Here is a 21,326-nt window from a genome sequence, read left to right on the forward strand (position 1 = left end):
TAGAGATTATACCCATGGGATCAGAAATTACGCGGACAAAACCGTGAGGTATAGCTAATAAATATATATAGGGGGAGCGCTAACTAAACTGCTATTAGATTTTTTTTTTCAACGGTCCCTACTAGGATTTACTCCTGTACCGGGGGCCGGAAACACACAATTCACAAACACAAACGGCCAGACCACGGCAAACATCTGTATGGTAAATACGAATGTATGCCACGTGCGGGGATCGAATCCGCAGCCGCCAACGCCATAAGCCAGTGCTGTGTGACCGTTACGCTAACGTCCCTATGGACAAAAATCTCAAAAACCTCATAAAAACCCAGACAATGACCAAATTCTCAAACCGAGATATGAATGGAGAGGCTATGAGATCGATATTTTATTTTTTCACCACATTTCTTTTTTCTATACTATATATTTCGTCGTCAAAATTGGCAAATAAGTCCTTTAGAGTTTAAACACGTGTATGAACTAGACTTGAATATAAAATTAGGTATAAAGTTTACTAATCCTAAATTTAGATCTTAAATCTTGCTAATCTAAAATCTTGCTCGCACGACGCGGCTCCACGTCAAAGGTTCCTCTTTTAATACCTTTACATATAAACGAGACGTGTACGATACGATAAAATTCACATACACAATTTCATATAATATCTCTATTATTAAATCGTTACATGTAAAACGATGCGGTCAGTAGTAACTTATTTTATTTAAGGTAAATATTGTTGACACATAAAAATACTTCTGAATTCTACATTTAGAAAATGTTTGTACTATTTCTTATTTTGCTATAGTTACATACATTTCTCTATTATATTTATATAGCTGAAGTCTATTTGGTAAAAGACCAGAATCCTGCAATTACTCTATAGCATTTCAAGCACAACCGTTGCGACCAAAATATTTGTGAATGGATTTTTAGGTTGTGCTTCAAGATGGTCTCTGTACAGACACAGTGCTGCTCATGCTACACCTCTCTGCTGATAAAACTGAAAGAAAAATGCTGGCAGTTTCTAAATAGCGCCTCAGTCGTAAAATCTCCAAAATGTAACGCACCACTTTGTAACGTTAGGATGTCTGATCTCAGTCCTGACGTGACCGTGACCATCGTCGCTGTACAGAATATACAGTATCCGAAACGTCGGTCTTTTAAAAATTTTAAGTCGCAATAAAATCCGAAAAAGTCGTTTCATTATAATGAATAGACTCTTATGTGTATAATAGGGTACAAATCGGTCGATTTTTGATTTATATGTTCATATTTAGTATTATCATATATTTTTTTTCATTTTCGACTCGCGTGTCGCTCACTTTAGCCTGTAATATCCCACTGCTGGGCATAGGCTTTTATCCCCATGTAGGAGAAGGATCAAGCTTAATCCACCACGCTGCTCCAATGCGGCTTGGCGGATATATGCCCGTTACTATGAGTAATGACCGCTACCAGGTGTACATGATAACAATTGTGACCGACGGCTTAACATACTCTCCGAGGCACAGTGGGGAGACCCACAAGGGCTGCACAAACACTCAGACCACGGCAAACATCTGTATGGCCAATAAAAATGTTTGTCACGTGCGGGGATAGAACCTGCACCCGCCAGCGCAACAGCCACAAACCAGTTCTGTGACCGTTGCGCCAATGCGTCGTCAACACACAATATGGTACAAGTGTTTGTGGTCTGGACGGTTATTATTGTGTATGTGTTTCCCGTGTTATAAAATAGTTATTTAAATATAAAACGAATACTAAATAAATATAATGTTTGAGTGGATGGAATAGTGTCACATATAACGAAGTTATTATTGCAGTTGTATCGCTACGTGTAAAGAAATCTCTAACTTTACTGCGCTTTTTACGACAGTTCTTGTTCTCTTTGGAATGTAACCGTTTATATTTAGAATTCGCATTTTCCCGCATTTATTCTTGTTTTTTTATACGAACTGGCCAGTCTGTTGCTAGCTGCGGCTTAATGTTTTTTCCCCGAGCCTTTGAAGCCTGCGGCTTTGCAAATAAAACTTTGAAAAAGTTTTAATGAGCAAAAAATTAGAAATACGTGCTAAGAATTACGTACGTGCCGCGAATTTCATTTGGGCACTAAAGTATGCGAGTTTTAAACTCTTATTTTAAGTAACGTAAACTTAGAACTTTGTGAAAATAACAGGCGAGAACCGTTATAAGGAGAAAAAAAAATCCTATTAAGCACATTATTCTAGTTCATTATCAGGTTCCCACAATATTGTAAATATTTGGGTGGCACCGAATTAAAGTTCCATATATGAGGTCATTAATAACCACGCCCGCTGTCGGACTTTTTGATTACATTCCATATTATGCGTTTCGAACTATTAAAATTATAGATAAAGACAGTTAAACAACTTTAATTTTACGTCTGTGTAAATCAGAGAGATTAATTATGGACCATGTAATCAGGTTTTAATGAGGGGACGATTAATAATATACGATATGGCTGTATGATAGCATTGCATTGGTCAGTGGGAATTATAAGCAAAGCAGGATCAGTATTCAGTAGTGACCAAGCCGCGTTTGAAGGTGGTCGTGCGACCGGTAGTATTATTTAAGTTTTTTTTTTGTGTCGTGATTAATTTAAGGACTTTGTGAAATGAATTGGGTGGTGATAGCCAGCTTTATCGTGTGTTTGGCGACGTTTAGTAAGGGAAATGGTGAGTTGCGCTTTTTTTTCAATTATTGTGTGAACTCATTAAAAATACAGACTTTTTTTGTGAAAACTTAATGGTTTTATGATAGCCAGTATGCAAATCTAAAACACAAAAACATACATACTGTATTAATAAGTTTTAAGAAAATTAGACGTATTATTTCATATCTAAATAATTATTTACTTATATTTATATCGACGTATTGCAACTTCAGATATTTTTTTTTGTCACTCGTGTTTCTCGATAAACATAATATAATATTTTTTAAATATTTTTTGTTAAAACAAAACAATTAGTTAGTTAAGCTTATGGTAGAGACATATATTTTTATAAATTAAACCAAGCAATTAAAAGTATAAAATAATATAAAATAAGTTTCCATACAAATTGATCCGTCCTCCCGTGACCATGGTCGCTGTAAAGTATCCGAAACGTAGGGTATCTAAAAAAACTTAATAAGCCGCGATAAAATCCGAAAAATTTGTTTCATTATAACGATCTCTACATAGTTTTGAGTATTTTACTATTTTTACGCAATAAATAAATATAAATTACTCTTAAAAATTATAAACAATACACGCTATATTGACTGATATGTCGAATAATAAAATCGCGTATTGCTAGACAAATTCCAATTCTTTCCGATGTATAAAGTTTTTCTTTGTGTAATTTTAGATTTTCTTTTAATAAGCTATCCAACAGGAAAACAATTTATCGATACGAAGTAGTTCCTGAGGTCAGTAGTTTCGACCAAAAAGACTCTTTAGTTTTATGATAATACTAATGGATTGTATCTGTTGCGCTGGTGGTTGCGGGTTCGATCCCCGCACATGACAAACATTTGTATTGGCCATACAGATATTTGCCCTGATCTGGGTGTTTGTGCAGTCCTTGTGGGTCTCCCTATCGTGCCTCGGAGAACACGTTAAGCTGTCGGTCCCGGTTGTTATCATGTACACCTGATAGCGATCGTTACTCATAGTAGGGAATATATCCGCCAACCCGCATTGGACCAACGTGGTGGATTAAGCTCTGATCCTTCTTCCACATGGGGAAAGAGACCTATGCCCAGTAGTGGGATATTACAGGCTGTAGGTATATTTATATTACCAACAATATTAATTAATATTTTTGTGTTATTTTGAGTTTATTTTCTCAATTTATTTCTCGCACTTCTCTTCTATTTTAATTAATATGGTCATTAAACAATTAATCAAACTTTGTTTAAATATTATTATTTTGTTATAATTTAGTAGAAGTCATTTAAATAATCGTTTACATAAATTTATATTAAATGATGAACCGACGGCAAAATCAAAGCTGTTCGTAAACACGACTTCTTCTAAGAACACTTATTAAAGCATAAACCGTCTTACCGCTGGATTTAATTATACGCGTCTTAGAAATTGCTCCGAGGACGAAAATTGTTGTTTTCCTTTACCATAATGTTTACCAAACTAATAATGTATAAATTATTTGATCGTTCAGTATTCTCAAACGAATTAAATTCCGACTCAAAAAGTTGTTTTGATTTTGGTTTGGATTTTGTATCCAAGAAGACCTTACACTGATTCCCAAAGTTACAATATTACATTATATTACATTGTTATAAAATAATACATGATTTTTAATGTATTTATAATTACATGTTTTTATAATGTATATATTTAAGTAATATCAATGAAAATAAAGTTGTGAATTGTAAATATGTATAATATTTTAAAATTTCGAAATAAAATTTCACCAGTTTTATCCCCATTTCCCTTGGTCGGTCGGATATTTTTTTGTTTTGTTTTTTACTTCGTTGGTTATTATCAGGCAATCAAAAATTAAGAATATTGCGAATAAGACTGAAAATTTTCAGATAACTTATTAACTATTTCAAATTCTGTGTTACGCGATTGACAATTCATAAGACAAGATAGATCGACAGACCACTACTCGGCCAGACCACTAGTCAGCAAGCGATCAATAATTGGCCTAAAAATCCAAAGAAATTTAAAAATTAGGACACATCTAAAAATTAGGACATTAGGTTTATTCTGGACTAGGTGTACCCGCGCCTTATTCGCGATAACGCGTTTTTATTTTTACTGCCTCGAGGAAACTGAGCTGTATTTCAACATAAAAATTATCCAGTGTCCTAACTCGTAATGAAAATTTGAATCATATCCAGTTTTTGATTAAATTCGTAGTCTTAGGACATCATCGTGCATTCTCTGTGCTGCTGGAAGCTGTTAGTCCTAATAAATGAGTAAAGGAATCGTTTGTTTTATTTTCTATAAAATATTAGTTGGATTTCCCAGTTCTATAAAAAGTAACTGAGCAAACTTTTAAAACGATTTGGGTTCGATTACCTTTAACGTAATGCAGAGTGTCTGCCAACTGTCCCAACGTTGAATGCCTTTGCAGTTATCTCTGAGGTACTTTTGTACCAATATGGTTTGAATCTTTGCTGAGTGGTACGTATACAAATACGCCAGTTGTTCAGCTCAGCTATTCAGTTATAAATGCATTAAATTAACAAATAAAAAGAAAATAGATAAAAATACTGCATTATTTTAATCGATCAATCTATTCAATTATATATTATCATTCATGTAATTATATAGATAATGCATTAATTATTATATTCATAGAATAAGGATAAGCGAGATTTAATTGCATAGAAAGTACATCCGTCAAATCGATGACATGAACAATTATATTGTCAATTAAAACTATTGTCACAAGGAAATATAGTCATAGCTTTAATTGTGTCATTGTGTTGCACTATAATTGTTAAATTAATGGCACGCACACTTATGTAAGTGATTGAAGTTTCTTTAAATAGGGGTAAAATTATGTGAATAACAAAAGTGTTATAATCACAAATAAAACTTTAAAAGGTAAAAAAATAGAGGAGGCATATCTTCTTAATACATAAACAAAAGTCGGGCATGTTCGAACACTTATAACTCGAGAACGGCTGAAACGATTTTCATGGTTTTTGGTTTGTTGTATTTGTGTCCATCCCGAATAGCAGAGTAACTATTAAAAATAACTAAAAAAACAATGAAAATAAAAATAAAATTTCAAATATTCGTAACATTTTAGTACCTTTTTTTCGCAAATGACCGCAGGTAAAACTGCGGAGCACAGGTATTATAAAAATTATAAATTCAAAAGCAAAGTATTAATCAAAACATTTAAAATAATTGTAAAAAATTAAAATCATCATAATAAATATGTTAACATACATTTCCACGTTCTTAAATCAAAAACAACTTTATTCCAATAGGCCCCAAAAGCACTTTCGAATCGTCATTTTACAAATTAAAATTTTAAATTGATAAAATATTAGATATCTTTGTAAAAGTAAGGCTACCACCGGTTCGGAATGTAGTCGGATGTCGGCGACCTATAAATCCAGGAGTAGAAAGCATTTAGAATCTGCACAAACAAGTTAGCCATTTATATTACACATGTATATGTAGTTGCCATTTCTTTTATTGAAAGTTAAATTTTATTCTATTCACCAGCTTAACCGCACGTCTTTATGAGCGTCTCTACTTTCTAAGTTCTAATTTATTTAGGTTTTGATATCTGTATTATAAAAATCTATAATCTTGAAATATTTATGGAACTATCTAAAAATTGTCTCCACATAGTAACAAAAAAGTATATTTTTGGCGTCAATATCGAATATAGAGTTTTGTAAAAAGTAAGTTTTGAAAAATCTTCATTATACAAAATTACTAGCGGACCCCGCAAACGTTGTTTTATCATATATGTTATTAACCCCCTAACTTTGAGATAGTAACATTTATACTAGTTTAGGCTAGATGAGGATTGCGGAAAACCGGGATGTCATCGCGAACTTGGGCAGGCTTAGTCTAGCAGTGGACTGCAATAGGCTGAACTGACTCACAACAAGATAGAGTTTAACTATCATCTACTGCAGATTAGGATAATGAAAAAATTGTTAAATTCTACATAAAGAAAACTCAGATTGAGTTACCCACTGAGTTACCCACTACATATGCTTTTATATATCAGGAATCTTATCCATAGAGGACATTATAGGAAATATCTTACTCAAATTGGAGTAGCCTGACTTTGAATTTTCTGTCTTCTAAGAAAAATCTCAACCATACAGAATACCACAGTTAAATAATAATGATCTCAAGTAGTGTTGTGTTTTTGTAATGACTATTGTAGCCAGAGCTCCTGGAGAGTATCAGGGCTAGGATCAGCAAAGCGCTTGCAATACTCCTGGCATTGCAGGCGTTATCAGACTACGGTTTCTGCTTACCGTCACCGTGGCCTTTATTTGTCACCTGTGTTGTGTAAAAAAAATTAATCTTCTATGTGTATTGTGCTTATAGGTCAGAACTGCCTTGTTGTAATAAATGAGTTTTAAGCCTCAGTTGCGTGCAATAAATATCGAATACTAAAGTTTAACGATCACTATCGCTGACGTCATTATCGGAGGTCGGGGTCGCGTTCATTCATGTGCCGATATCGGTCGTGACATCACGCGGTCACAAAATTATATTAAGACTATATCTTGCGTATTCAACATCCTGGATTTAATCTTATGATAAGTAATTGTCTTGTTTGTTTTGTTGGTTAATTAACAAAGAAGTTTCTATAGGTCATAACAGGAATGAATCAATTTCTTTGAAAGGAAAAAAAAAACGGAGATCCTCTTTATTTCTTTTTGCTCCTTTAAATTTAATTAAGCCTATATCTGGTGTGCTTAATATCTTACATTAATTTTTATGATAAGTTCTTGTATTGATTGTTTAGTTGGCTAATTAAAAAAGAAGTTTCTGTAAGCCAAAACTTGAATAGAACAATTATCTTGAACCCAAAAAATTGGAGATGACCCTTTGTATTTCGTTTAATTTTTTTAAGTAAATGGGAAAGTACTTATATTTAAAGTTTTTATAGTAAGGCAATAAACTATTTGAAAAATCATCTAATAACATCGATTAGAGCTCGTTCACTATGTTCAAAAATGAGTTGACTATTAAAGTTGAACGTTTCGTGAGCAAACCAACTCGACTTTTTCGAAAATGAAGGGTTTTTTTTAGGAATAGTATCATTCTTAGATGTGGGACAAGCGTTTAGATGGTACGAAATTCAATAATTTTGTATTTGATACAAAACTTTTGCCAAACTGGAAAAAAACACTAGGCAAAAGATGTCATGACCGACTCCAAGAATGCGTTTAAACCTTAAACAATTTTGGCAAATAAGAACAAAGGACAAAACTTTTTTACAGGGCAGCTAAATGTAGACAGCATTATGTACATGCACTTTTTATAGTTTCTTCGTCTCTTCCCCTTCTTTTTTTCTTCCGTAGTTTTCAAAGCTGCTAAGTAAAAAATCAACGTGAAAAAGGAATTAAAATCCTGCTAATGTCCCATTAGTTTATTCAATCACCACGCTTCACCACAGATTGGAACATGTACCTGTTTGCCCTCAGAAAATGAAGAGTTTACCGGAAAGAAGAAGAAGTATTATATAGCATTAAGTAGTAGTGACATGTATAAAGTACAAGAAGTATTTTAATAACAATAAGTAGCAGTAACATGTAACAAAATTTCAAATACAGATATGCTTACACCCGATAAACATGAAACCTCTGGGCCGTTTCGTAAACAGTTATTGTATCACAATCATTATCAATTCCTAATTGCGTTTTAATTTATTTCGTAGTACAGTCCCGTTATCGACATCGACCTTCATGAATCATTCCCATCTGCCCTTATTTACAACGATAACATTCACCGAATAATACGACAGTAAACATGTTCATATGTAAACGATTGATGAATAATATTTTAATCAATGATATCTGTGTTAATGGTTATTAAGTGACGTTTATGACTGTGGGCTTCAGTTAACATTGTGTATATAAAGTTAATAGATAAATTAATGCAGATTATCCTATTTTAGGAGATTATTCTAATTAATTATGTATTCGAATCGTTAAATCTTATTAAATAGCATTAGCAGTAACATATAATAACGTGTGTGGCTACGAGTGCTAGGTGGCTACGGCACCAAAAAGAATATAGCCACCCCCTCTCTTCCCGTGGGTGTCGTAAGAGGCGACTAAGGGATAACAAGGTTCCACAACCACCTTGGAACTTAAGAAGCCGACCGATGGCGGGATAACCATCTAACCACTGGCTTTGAAACAACAGGCCGAAGACGGGCAGCAGCGTCTTAGGTGCGAAAAAGTCAGCCCTGCGGTCACCAACCCGCCTGCCCAGCGTGGTGACTATGGGCAACACACATGAGTTCACGGATTTTTGGCGCGAACTTGTGGAGGCCTATGTCCAGCAGTGGACTGCAATAGGCTGGAATGATGAACATATAATAAAATTTATTGGTTGGTCTATCGGTTAGCATTCAATATTAATTATAATAGCTGGTCCGTTGACTCAGTTGGTAAGGACTCCGCTTTTCGTTCCAGGCTTATTGGTTCGATTCCCGTAAGTTCGTTGTTAAATTCAGTCTTTTTGCCGGAGTAGTTAGAGTTGTCCGAACCCCATTTTGTCGTTTTGTCATAGGTTGGTTATTTATTCACATTTTTTAGCCCATTACTTGTAATTATCCCATCTATACAAATAAATTAAATTGGTATATATACATAAAATAAATAAATAAAATTATTATAAATTTGCAAATATATTAAAATAAATAAATAAATTGTCTGTTTGTAATTTTAAAATAACCGCTCTTTACTAAATGCGTATACACGTTCAATATACCAAAATAACATTTTTTTACAATTTATATCTGTATGTCTGTTCGTCTGTTTGTTCCGGCTAATCTCTGAAACGGCTGGACCGATTTTGACGGGACTTTCACTGGCAGATAGCTGATGTAATAAAGAGTAACTTAAGCTACTTTTATTTTAGAAATTTATTTATTTTGTAACTTTGCGAACTGAAAAATTACTTTTATTAAATTCAACGCGTACGAAGTCGCCCGCGACTAGTTTTAAAATAAAGAGATATCTTCGTTTACACTCGACACGAAAATCATTTTAGCAATCCCAAACTACTCAATATTATGGTACTTTTAATGGCAGAACAGTAGTTTTGAAAGTTATCAGGTGAAACCGCAAAATTCGACAAGTCATAGACATCAAAATGTAGCTCAGTATTCCAATGGAATAAATATGTCTTTCTTTGTCAGTAGGTAAGATAAAAATTTTCCGTATTCCATTAAGGTGTTCAAGAAACAAGTCTGATGAATTTGCAGGAAAAAGCATCCATATATTTATTAATGACTAGCTTTTACTCGTGGCTTCGCTCGCATTGATTTTTTTTTTTTTTTGAATTAATAAGTATCTTATGTTACTTCCAATACCTCCAAAAATATGTGTACAATGTTACATGATGATCGGTTAAGTAGTTTTCTCGTGAAAGTGTAACAAACAAACTTACATTCCCATTTGTATTATTTCTAGCTTTTACCCGCGGCTTCGCTCGCATTGAATTTTTTTTTAATTAATAAGTATCCTATGTTACTTCTAATACCTTCAAGAATATGCGTACAAAGTTTAATGATGATTGGTTTAGTAGTTTTCGCGTGAAAGCGTAACAAACAAACTTACATTCACATTTATAATATTAGTAGGACTAGGATACAAGGAAAATAATAAAATACGTGATACCTACTATAAAATTATGTATTATTAACAATAAAGCCATGAAATACGCGTAGGATATATTGTGCTATGTTTGATTCTCGTGTTGTTTTTAATGTTACGTTAATTGTGTTAGATCGCAAACGAAAAAAAATCGACTTCAAATTTAATCTGTAAGTAAGACAATGTAGTAAGTCAAATAAATAATTAGTCAAGATGTGTGTGCGTGTATGTGTGTGTGTATTTAACACATTATTAGGAATATAAATAAAAATGCATGTTGCTAAGCGCATAACTCGAGAATGGCTCGACCAATTCGGAGTCTTACTACCAAACGTAATCCAAAAGTTCCTGTTTTATTTTATTTATAACATATTTATAATGAATTTAAATCCTTCCAGCCAACCCGCATTGGTGCAGCGTGGTTGATTAAGCTCTGATCCTTCTCCTACATGAGAAAGAGGCCCACGCCCAGCAGTTCCCACTATATTATACACTGAAGCGTACAATCATCTTATGGTCCTGGAAACAAAATGTCCAAACAAGTATTAAAATTTGCATTCAGCCTGTAACATCCATTTCTCCAAATAAGAGAAACCCCCATTAATTAAAATTACTTAAAGATTACTTTAAAATTATTTTGGATATATTATAAAGTTGTATTTTGATTGGAAACTAAATTATTGAACTAATTAAGAAACGGAACTTAATTAATATAATTTGCATAAAGATTCAAAACAAGCGTACAAAACACGGTTAAGATACAATGATCTCGAACAGAATCATTAAAATATAAAATGTATTGATTTAATAAAGGTACACGTTACGAGGAAATGTGATAAGCGAACCGGTGGTATTAGCATAGCAATCTGAGCCGAATACCGTTATATCGCGAGAATTGAGTCGACTACTTAACACACACTTTGCATGTTACAAGGATCTCCTACAAAGTTGGCCAAAATTTTGTGTATATATTTTTTTTATTTAAAAAAGAATTAATATTAAAATTCTATCACACATATACAAAAGAATATATATAACATATTATTATTATTTTATTAGTATTTATTTAATTATTGTACAATTCTTATTTCTTTGTATGTATAGAAAAACTGTGTGTATGCTTGGCTTATTCGTCGTCTATAAAAAATAGTTATGTTTACATCATGAATCATCATCATCATTTTTGAACCTTATACATGCAAAGAAATAAGAATTGTACAATAATGAAATAAATACTAATATAATAATAATAATAATATTTTATTTTATATTTTAGGACCCAATAGGTTTATTTAAGTTAGGTTTCTCTTGGTTGAATAAAAAATTGAGATATATTTTTGAACGAAGCCTAGTTAATTTTCTAATATTTAATGAAAAATCTTAATTGAGAGTAGAGTAGAAAGAGAGAAATCATTCTCATTTCTCTCTTCCCCAGAAATTTGTAAAAAGTAGTGGGATATTACAGGCTGAAGTGCGAACTTTTTTTATTTAAACATGTCAGAAATGAGTGAATGACACCCACGTTAATTTTGAAGTTATCATTACATAGAATAAAACAAAGTATCTTTCCGCTGTCTGTATGCTTAGATCTTTAAAAATATGCAACAGATTTTGACGCGGTTTTCTTTAGTTAATAGAATGATTCCAGAAGTAGGTTTATATGTATAATAGGTACACGCATAATATAATAGAGGAAAACTGATAGTTTTTGTGACCGTGCGAAGCCGGTGCGGGTCGCTAGTTGAGTAATAAAAGCTTTAATGAGATTTAAAAGATTAAGATCCGTTTGTATAACATCCAGTAAAAATAAATCATACGAAAAAAAACAAGAAAACATCCATCGGCTTGATAGCAATTCACTTGTTATTGCAAAGTAAAATACAAACATATTTTGCTACAACTGTATACAACGGTAAATGTAAATATACGTAGCATGACGTCTTAATACTAATAAATTATAACTGTTCATTCAATGTTTATGTAATTAAAACTTAATATGTCGGATCGACAGCGTTATTACCACTATCGTCAGATATCATTCAGGTATGTACTAGGGTAATTGAGCAAACAATTTATTAAACTTTTAATGCGGCAAACAAAGTATCCTGATTTTTCAGGAGCTCGATGGCCACCTTACTCACCACAGCAACAAAAAGTTATTTGGCTGTATATTATTTTCTACAAGAGTGAGGTACTTTCCAAGTGGGCCCACTTAATTTTTTTTCAAAACTGAACAAAGCATATAAAGCGTAAATGCTCCACTCAATCTCAATAATTTTTTATTAGTATTTCTTTGAGATCTGTGTCTCCATTTACTTAATAGAAATGGAGATGGATTTTTGTTTACTGGCGGCCACAAAGCTATACAGTATTATCTACAAGTCTTTTAAAAAATTCCAAATAGTTTTTAAATGAAAAATAAACTAAAGAATTATTTAAACATACACAAACAATCTCAGTCTTAGTAATTCCGTTTATACCGCTAATTCTACATAATATTTAAATAAGTTACCTCCATCTCCATATGAACCTGTTTGGTGCTGTTATATCGTAAATATTATAATAAAACATCAGGTGTACACTTATCCTGCAAGTGGGTGTAGTCTTTGAATATGAGATGCCTGTTTGAGGGCAATAGCCGACGGTGTCCTCTGCGATAGGTGTCGCGTTACCTGCTTCGACTCCATTTACCTATGTATTTAGATACATATATTTTATTTGAATCATTATCTGTAGTTTATGTTAGATTAGAAATAAGTGAATGTCGTGGTTAAGTTATTGAATTAAATATTTTTATTAATATAGGCTCCTGTATTTGGGTAAACTACAATTTTACTATTTGGCATATTGGCACACGAATGTCCACAAAATTTTCTTAAATTAAAAAAGATCAAAATGCGTTTTTTTGGCAATATCCAGTCATGAAACAATTGTCCCTGAACACTTCTTGTACGAAAGGAGACACAAGTTACTAAAGCTAAAACGATTGCGAGGGATTTGGTTAATCTTAAGGAACAGAAGATAAACTTGGCCATCAGTTCTCTGTCAAATTTTAACGTTAAATTCCTGTCAAAATGTAACACTACTCTGGTTTAGCTATTTACAAAATATGGCCAATTACAACTTAGGTATATTACAAGTGTAATAATTATTAATACCGCACTAGTCATAAAACTGACTTAAGTACATAAAATAAAGTAATCAATCAAGGGAAACTATAATATTTACAAGAATTAAAACAAGAACTTACTTAAACGGGAAGGGTCAGCGCTGTACTCACCACATACTCGCGGTTCTAAAAGTGAACTTAATGAATAAAGCAAATTCTATGGCGAATTTACAAATTTACGCCCAGTTGGCTCTTTAATTTTTGGCGCCCATAGTGACCACTGAAACTCGATACCCTATTTAACCCCAGATTAATATATTATAGGGCTATATAACTCATATCCTATATGGAGAAAGAGGCCTATGCTCATATGTCTGACAATGAGCTTTGAATATTCCTTGTGTTGCAGACGTCCGTAGGTAGGTTGCACTTACCATCGTATCATCCAATCGTATAGTAGTTTACCACCCCAGTAGTATAGAGTATCAGTATCGGAAATGCCATACGTGTTTCATATAGACCTACCAGTTATAATAAGGTACTATGCTAGGTACTTAATGATGTTTTCTGATATGTTAATCCGTTGTGGTTTATCATTTATCAAGCAATCTGTGCGTATATGCTATATCACCAAGAAATATAAAATTAAGAGAGAAATAGCAAACAAGAAAAATTAATCATAGAGTCTTTTTTTATACATAACATAAACATCCATGGGCTTTTAAGTGCCCCCGCTTTTTTTATTTACATTTTAATTAATAAACGTTGAGGCGTATTGATTTCAACATTGCATGCTTCAAATTACGAACTAAAGCTTAGTGTCTTTAATATGATAATGAGTCCAGAATTGACCCTGATATACGTGTAGACTAATAAACATAAATTTAGACTAATCTTTTATCATAAAAATATACTTATTACTATTGACCAGCTTACCCTGCAGATAGTGTTCAGGCTTGATAAGTATCATTTACTAGCCCGTTGGCGCAGTTTGTTGTGGCCCTGGTTTCTGCTTTGCGAGTTCGATTCCCGCCTGAGTCTGTGCGTGATATTTGTATTTATGCATACCTACTAGCTGTACCCGCGACTTCGTTCGCGAGGAACGCAGTTACAAAATAAATAAGTCTCTAAAATAAAAGTAGCCTAGTTACTCCTCATTACATTAGCTATCTGCCAATGAAAGCCCTGTCAAAATCGGTCCAGCCGTTTTAAAGATTAGCCGGAACAAACAGACAGACAGAAAAAAATTGTAAAAACTTTTATGTTATTTTGCTATATGTACCGTGTATATATCCATATGCATTTAGTAAAAAGCAGTTATTTAAATATAACAAACAGACACTCCAATTTTATTTATTTGTATGTATAGATATGATCATATCGTGGGTATAAAGGCTAGCAAATAAAACAAACCTGTGTTGCTCTGAAAACAAAGAGAAGAAAATAAAAGTTTTTCATTCCTTCCTTTACAGTTCCTTACTCATTTTTTTCGACCATTTCAATTTTTAAATTACAAAATTAAGATTTTCGCGTCTAATTAAAAAAAAAAATTAAAGACGAAAAAGTTAAAGACTAATGGCATAGATAACAAACATAATTTAAATAAATACTGGCTGTATTCTTTACATATATTTATTATTTATATGTATATTAATAAATAAATGGTTTAGTTATTTACAACAGTCACACTTCAGCCTGTGGCAGTCCACTGCTGGACATGGCCTCCCTAAGTTCGCGCCAGACATCCCGGTTTTCCGCAATCCTTATTCAGCCTACACCGGCAATCTTACGTAGATCGTCGGTCCAACGGGCCGGAGGACATCCCACACTGCGTTTGCCTAGACGCGGTCTCCACTCCAGGACCCGTCCATTCCAACGGCCATCGGTCCTGCGACACAGATGACCAGCCCACTACCACTTCAACTTGCTAATTCTGTGCGCTATGTCGGTTACTTTCGTTCTCTCGCGGATAGTCTCATTTTTAATCCTATCTTTGAGAGAAACCCCAAGCATAGCCCGTTCCTTTGCACGTTGAGTGACTTTAAACTTGTGAACCAGTCCCTTCGTCAGTTTCCACGTCTCGGCTCCGTATGTTAACACAGACAGGACGCATTGCTTGAAGACTTTTGTCTTCAAGCATTGCGGAATCTTCGAAGTGAAGACTCGATGAAGCCTGCCAAACGCCGCCCAGCCCAATCGAATCCTCCTGTCGGCCTCCTTCTCGAAGTTGTTGCGGCCTAGTTGGATAGTATGGCCTATTTATAATAGTCGGCTGTTACCTATGCATAACACAAGCATTAAGTGTGTGTATGATTTAAGATATTTATTTATTTATCAAACGTGTAAAGTAGAAATGAGCGTTACGTTTTCTGAAATTTCACAATTTTCCATGCAATATTTTAAATATTATATTTCGTACAACCTTTTAACCTTCTAACAATGATGAATGAAATCGGTAAAATGGTTTTTAAGCTATGGCGTGACCAAGGGAAGTAGAAATTATACTTTAATAAAGTTTATACATGCAAAACAAATATTCAAATTAGGAGAATTAATGACAGTCTCCCCAGATGCGGATAAAACTATCTGACGTATATGACGCCATTCAACAGATAACAATTTCAGCTCTATTTGTGAGACAATTTCACAAACTGGTAAGCTTACTTAAGATCAGTTGTAAAGCCTGATCATTTTTGTCAAATTCCACAAACAGTTTGTGGAATTTTGTCGCAAAAATTGCAATTACCCTAAAATATTTTATCATATTATTTTAAAATTCCGTTCGTTTTAATTCCGCGATATTATTCTTTGGTCATTTGTTTTTAATTAATTTAATACGTTATCGTATGCCCTTTACCCTTTCGTACTAATTGTTACAGGAATTTCAATGGCTAATAAGCTATGATGTCATTGCTAGGCGATTGTTTACGTTCTCGGTATTGGCGCGTTATAATTTAAAAAGCTTGTTAATTACTAACAGAGTTCAAAAAAGGAGAAGGATGTTAATTCAACTGCTTTTTTTATGTGTGTTTCCTCATACCTTTTTACTAGGTATAACGATTCCGATGATTCTTTTTTATTTAAAAGCTAGTGCTTTTCGTGTGGTCCCATTTTATATTTGATCGGGATCTGACTACTTTTTGAGTAATCGCCAATAATGCGTGTTTAGTTGATTATTTTTCGACTCACTACGTAGTCATCATTAAAGCCTATACAGTCCACTGCTGGACATAGGTCTCCACAAGTTCACGCCAAAAATGCGTGAACTCATGTGTGTTGCCCATAGTTACCACGCTGGGCAGGCGGGTTGGTGACCGCAAGGCTGGCTTTGTCGCACCGAAGACGCTACGTAGTATTATGTGTAAATTAAGTTTTTTTTTAGTTTGTGAACACACATAATTATGTGAAGGAAGTTCCTTACGGCAGGCTTGACATTTGGCTGGGCGACCGAACTGAAAAAAATGTGATACTAAAACCGTAAGAAAAATATATAACGGAAGTGACGTAATATTAGTCACACGAATGTATAATATGACGTTTGTAAAACTAAAATATTACTAGCAAACTTTTTTTTTAAATTATTCATGTAATTTTATACTGCCGAAAAAAATAATTAAAGCCATTATTATGTTTTTTATTTCACTTAATAGTTAGAATTATTATTATTATTATTATTTTGTTTGATTTATTTTATTTTACGGTATTTATTATTTTCTAAGATACTAAATTTCCTAAATACTTTTATGTACTTAATTAAAAACCAATCAACAAAATTAAAAAAAATCAAGAATTAGAAAATATAAAGTTCAATTTTTTTTTTCAAATTGTTTTGCTTCTATTCTATCCGAAGAAACTTCGTTCCTACCTGTTTGTTATTCCTTTTATAGCCTAAAACGTCTGGGTATATTTCTGAATTCGCGCATCGCAAATAGAACGGCGTCGCCCGTCTCGTCACTAATTTGTTAACAACATTCCGTACAATTGACACTGTGTCCAGCGATTTAATTTATTTTTAATATTTGATTAAAAGTAATAATTATATTTCAGACAAAGCCCATACAATCAAACAGCATTATACAAACATAATTAATGAAGAAACAAAGAAAAAAAAAAAAAAACAAAAATAAACATAGGAAAATAATAAAACATAGGATTCTAAACATTTTTGAATATCATATCAACGTCCGTGGCGCCACGGTTCGCTTAAACCGAAAATAAAAAATCATCATATCAAAAATTTTGCTCTAGCGGGTACATCGTTCCATAGCTTAATTGGCTAGAGCGCCGACACGGTCAGTCGGAGACGCGGGTCGAACCCCGCTGGAGCGGTCAATTTTTGATATGATATTCAAAAATGTTTAGAATTCCTAATGTGTGGGTAACACAAAAATAAAAATAAAATTGTACATATTAAAACATAGGATATTTATATCATCGTGCGACGCCGCGTTGGCGCAACGGTTACAGCCATGGATTGTACCTGTTGCGCTTGGCGGTTGCGGGTTCGATCCCCGCATATGACAAACATTTGTATTGGCCATACAGTTGTTTGCCGTGGTCTGGGTGTTGGTGCAGTCCTTGTGGGTCTCCTCACCGTGCCTCGGAGAGCACGTTAAGCCGTCGGTCCCGGTTGTTATCATGTATACCTGATAGCGATCGTTACTCATAGTAGGGAATATATCCGCCGACCCGCCTGCGACCAAGCTCTGATCCTTCTCCTAGATGGGGAAAGAGGCCTGTGCCCAGTAGTGGGATATTACAGGCTGAAGCGCCGGTTATGAATATTGTATATGTGTGTGTATTTTTATATCAAAATACACACACATATACAATATTCATAACCGATTAAATAAAATTCATGTCAATAATTTAGTTTTTTTTTAAATTTTAAAGTTGTTTACGTAGGTACTTTTATCTTAATTTTTTTTCATACTTTGAAACTACAAACACTTTTTGAAGTGCAACCTCCTTAAAACTAACGTAACGTGACTAAGTGATTGCGGTATTCAAGTACAAAATATTTAAATAATGAGAATGTCGCGTCATCGTTAACACACTGATATCAACAATTTATAAATATAAATTAAATTACTTTTAAAACTAAATTAAAAATTTATCGTAAAAGAAACCTATAGATGTCCGCCCGCCGCCTTATCTGAGGTCAGGTTACGTTGAGCGGTAATGATTCTTTGTTATTTCGTAGTAAATGCACACAGTGCCCTGTTATTATATCCGTTAGCTGCCCATTGATAAGTGTTTCTTTGAAAATTGTTATTTAACTATCAGACATACGTAAATAGCATAATATTAAATATACGTTACGTTTTTGAAATTTTCTAATTTAACTTACTCGGGACTTACTACGATTTTCAATTTGAGATATATCTGTACTAATATTACGAAGCTGAATAGTTTGGTTGTTCGTTTTTTATGTAAACGCGCTAATCTCAGAAACCACTGATTCGAATTGAAAATTTATTTTTATGATGGGTAGTCCATATACCGAGGAATAATAGGCTACATAAAATCACGCTACGACTAATAGGAGCTGGGCATTGATAAGAAATGTAACGAAAATGGGAAAAATATTCTTTGTTGACAGCTTCCGTTTACGTGCGCTGCATAAACGGTTAAAGCTACCCAAAATTATGTAACACGGAATTGATCGCCAACATTAAGTTCTAAAATATATGTAAGTCCGCGACAGCATATGTCTATCTTTTGAGGTTAACTCATTATAACCTTTATTATGGTTATCAAATTTGTTCAAAAATAATGAACTATTTATTTGCGAAGGTGATTTTGTAAATATGATATAATTTCTCATCCAAATAAATATGTTATTCATCGTAATTATTTATTTTCGAACAAAATTGTCCTTGGCGTCATTTGGTTTCAACGAATATCTTAGTTTTAAAATAACTGCAACAAATTAATGATCACAAAAAATTAAAAGGTAATTTTATTGCATTATTATTAGCCAGGCATATGGATCCTCACGTATGGAAAATACTTCATCGACAAGGCAATTTTATAAAGACAAACTTTGTTATTTGTAGCATTTAATTTAGATGCATCATTTTGGTGATAATATAAAATCAAATAAAATGAGGCCGCGTCGCGCCGCGCGCTAGTGTCAGTATACCGAGTTGCATATTAACGGTTTAAAAAATATTTTCGCATATTTTTTCTTCAAATTAAACGGTGGGGCACAGGGTTGCAGCGGTGACGCTGATGACCCAATCTCAGATCAGCAATCTCAAAATGATAACCTTTATAAGTCCCGTTTAAATGAAAGTGGTAATGTCTAAAGATTTAAGCATTCAATGGTGTACTAAGGTTGGAAAAGATAAAATAAGCCATTAAGCACACATTGTCTGTGGCGTATTTTAAGATTAAGCGACCAGGGCCATTTTGCCGCCTCATAAATTAAGGGAACATATCAAAAGGAGCGTATTATATATTCCCATATCCATAATCGATTAATTATATATATATTTTCGGCAGTATTTGGGTCGCCCATTCCAATATCATCTTTCGGCTGAGCTTTTTACTGGGTGGTTTTAAAAATCAATAATTGTTTATATCCCTAGTACGTATGCTCGGCTTCCGTCGGCCCTGGTGCTCATCTTATGCCGCCCCTTGTAGAGTACGTAGTGCTCGGGGGAGGGGGGGACATGGACTTCTTGGAATCAAAACTCATTTGAATAATTTGTTTTTGATTTTGATTTTAAGACATTATTATGGAGGGTAAGGCATTGCAGAGGTCCATAGGCTAAGGTATTATCATAGAGGGCTTATTTCTGGTAGTTAATAAAGTGTGTCTCACATATTAGTTACTGACAGGCTTTAAAAGTAGGACGTAAAACAGGCCTTTAAGACCCGTTTACCCTCAACGATTATATTGCAACTTTTGGGAATAGAAATAACTGACAGAAGTAGTGAAGTTTTAATATAAAAAAAGCAATGTTGTGTTCCTGCGGTAAGTAAGGTGACCAAAGCTTCAAGAGGGGATTTGGGGTAGGCTCAGCAATGTGCATGCACAGCTACGGTATTAGCTAACTATTAGGTGAGCTGTACGCTTGTTTGCCGACCTAGTCATAAAAAAATAATGATATTAAAATGTCAATTTCAAGAGTAAAACGGTAAGGGTCATATTATCAGGACAAAATTTTAACGATCATTTTGTCTGGAAAAATTGTAAATTATGACGTAAAGTTTTTTTTAACAGAAAATCTATTAATAAAATCACAGTCAATGATAACAATTGACACACTCGAATGTCTTCAAATTGAAATGATCTTGAATAAAGTACCATCAATATTTGTTAGGTAATACACGATCTTCGAACTCTCAGACAAGTGACAGATCTAAATTGGTCTGTTACGAATTGTTTAGGTTAAAATTTTCGACATTCTCGCCGACAAAGCTATCTTAGTCGACGGTTAATTATCGACTCAATTGTTGTGGCTATTAATAGAACTGCAATAATTGCGGGGTTAAAGGGCAATTCGCCAATCCAACGAATTGTGTCACGTGACTTTCGGCAGCCATCATTGGAAATCGTGGCGGGAAAAGAAACGTTAAACGATGCTCTGCGACTGCGGTTACGTTTAATTTTTTTTGAAGTATCACTTCCATACGCATGCTTGACTTGGGGAGTAAGCTGGTGAATGCGTGATGAAAAATGTGATCGGGCGGGGCGAATGGAAGTTGATACAGATGGAAGTTGTTAGTGGAGATAGAAGAGAGTTACGCTTCATAAGTTTTACTTCAGTCACGTGGTCTATACCACACTCTTTTTTTTTAAATATAAAATACTTGATATATGCAAAATTTTAATTATTTTAATAAAATTGAAAGAGAATTGTAC

General features: G+C 33.7%; 1 protein-coding gene across 1 annotated transcript in view; it reads left to right on the forward strand.

Moving 5' to 3' along the window:
* Positions 1-2,542: 2,542 nt before the first annotated feature.
* LOC123665367 overlaps positions 2,543-21,326 on the forward strand; it is a 30,633-nt gene continuing 11,849 nt past the window's right edge. Inside the window, exon 1 of the mRNA XM_045599680.1 lies at positions 2,543-2,693. Within this exon, the coding sequence (XP_045455636.1) occupies positions 2,633-2,693 (61 nt within the window). The 5' untranslated portion in view covers positions 2,543-2,632. The remainder of the gene's footprint in view (positions 2,694-21,326) is intronic.

Source organism: Melitaea cinxia, chromosome 24, assembly GCF_905220565.1.
Source record: "Melitaea cinxia chromosome 24, ilMelCinx1.1, whole genome shotgun sequence".
Taxonomy (NCBI): domain Eukaryota; kingdom Metazoa; phylum Arthropoda; class Insecta; order Lepidoptera; family Nymphalidae; genus Melitaea; species Melitaea cinxia.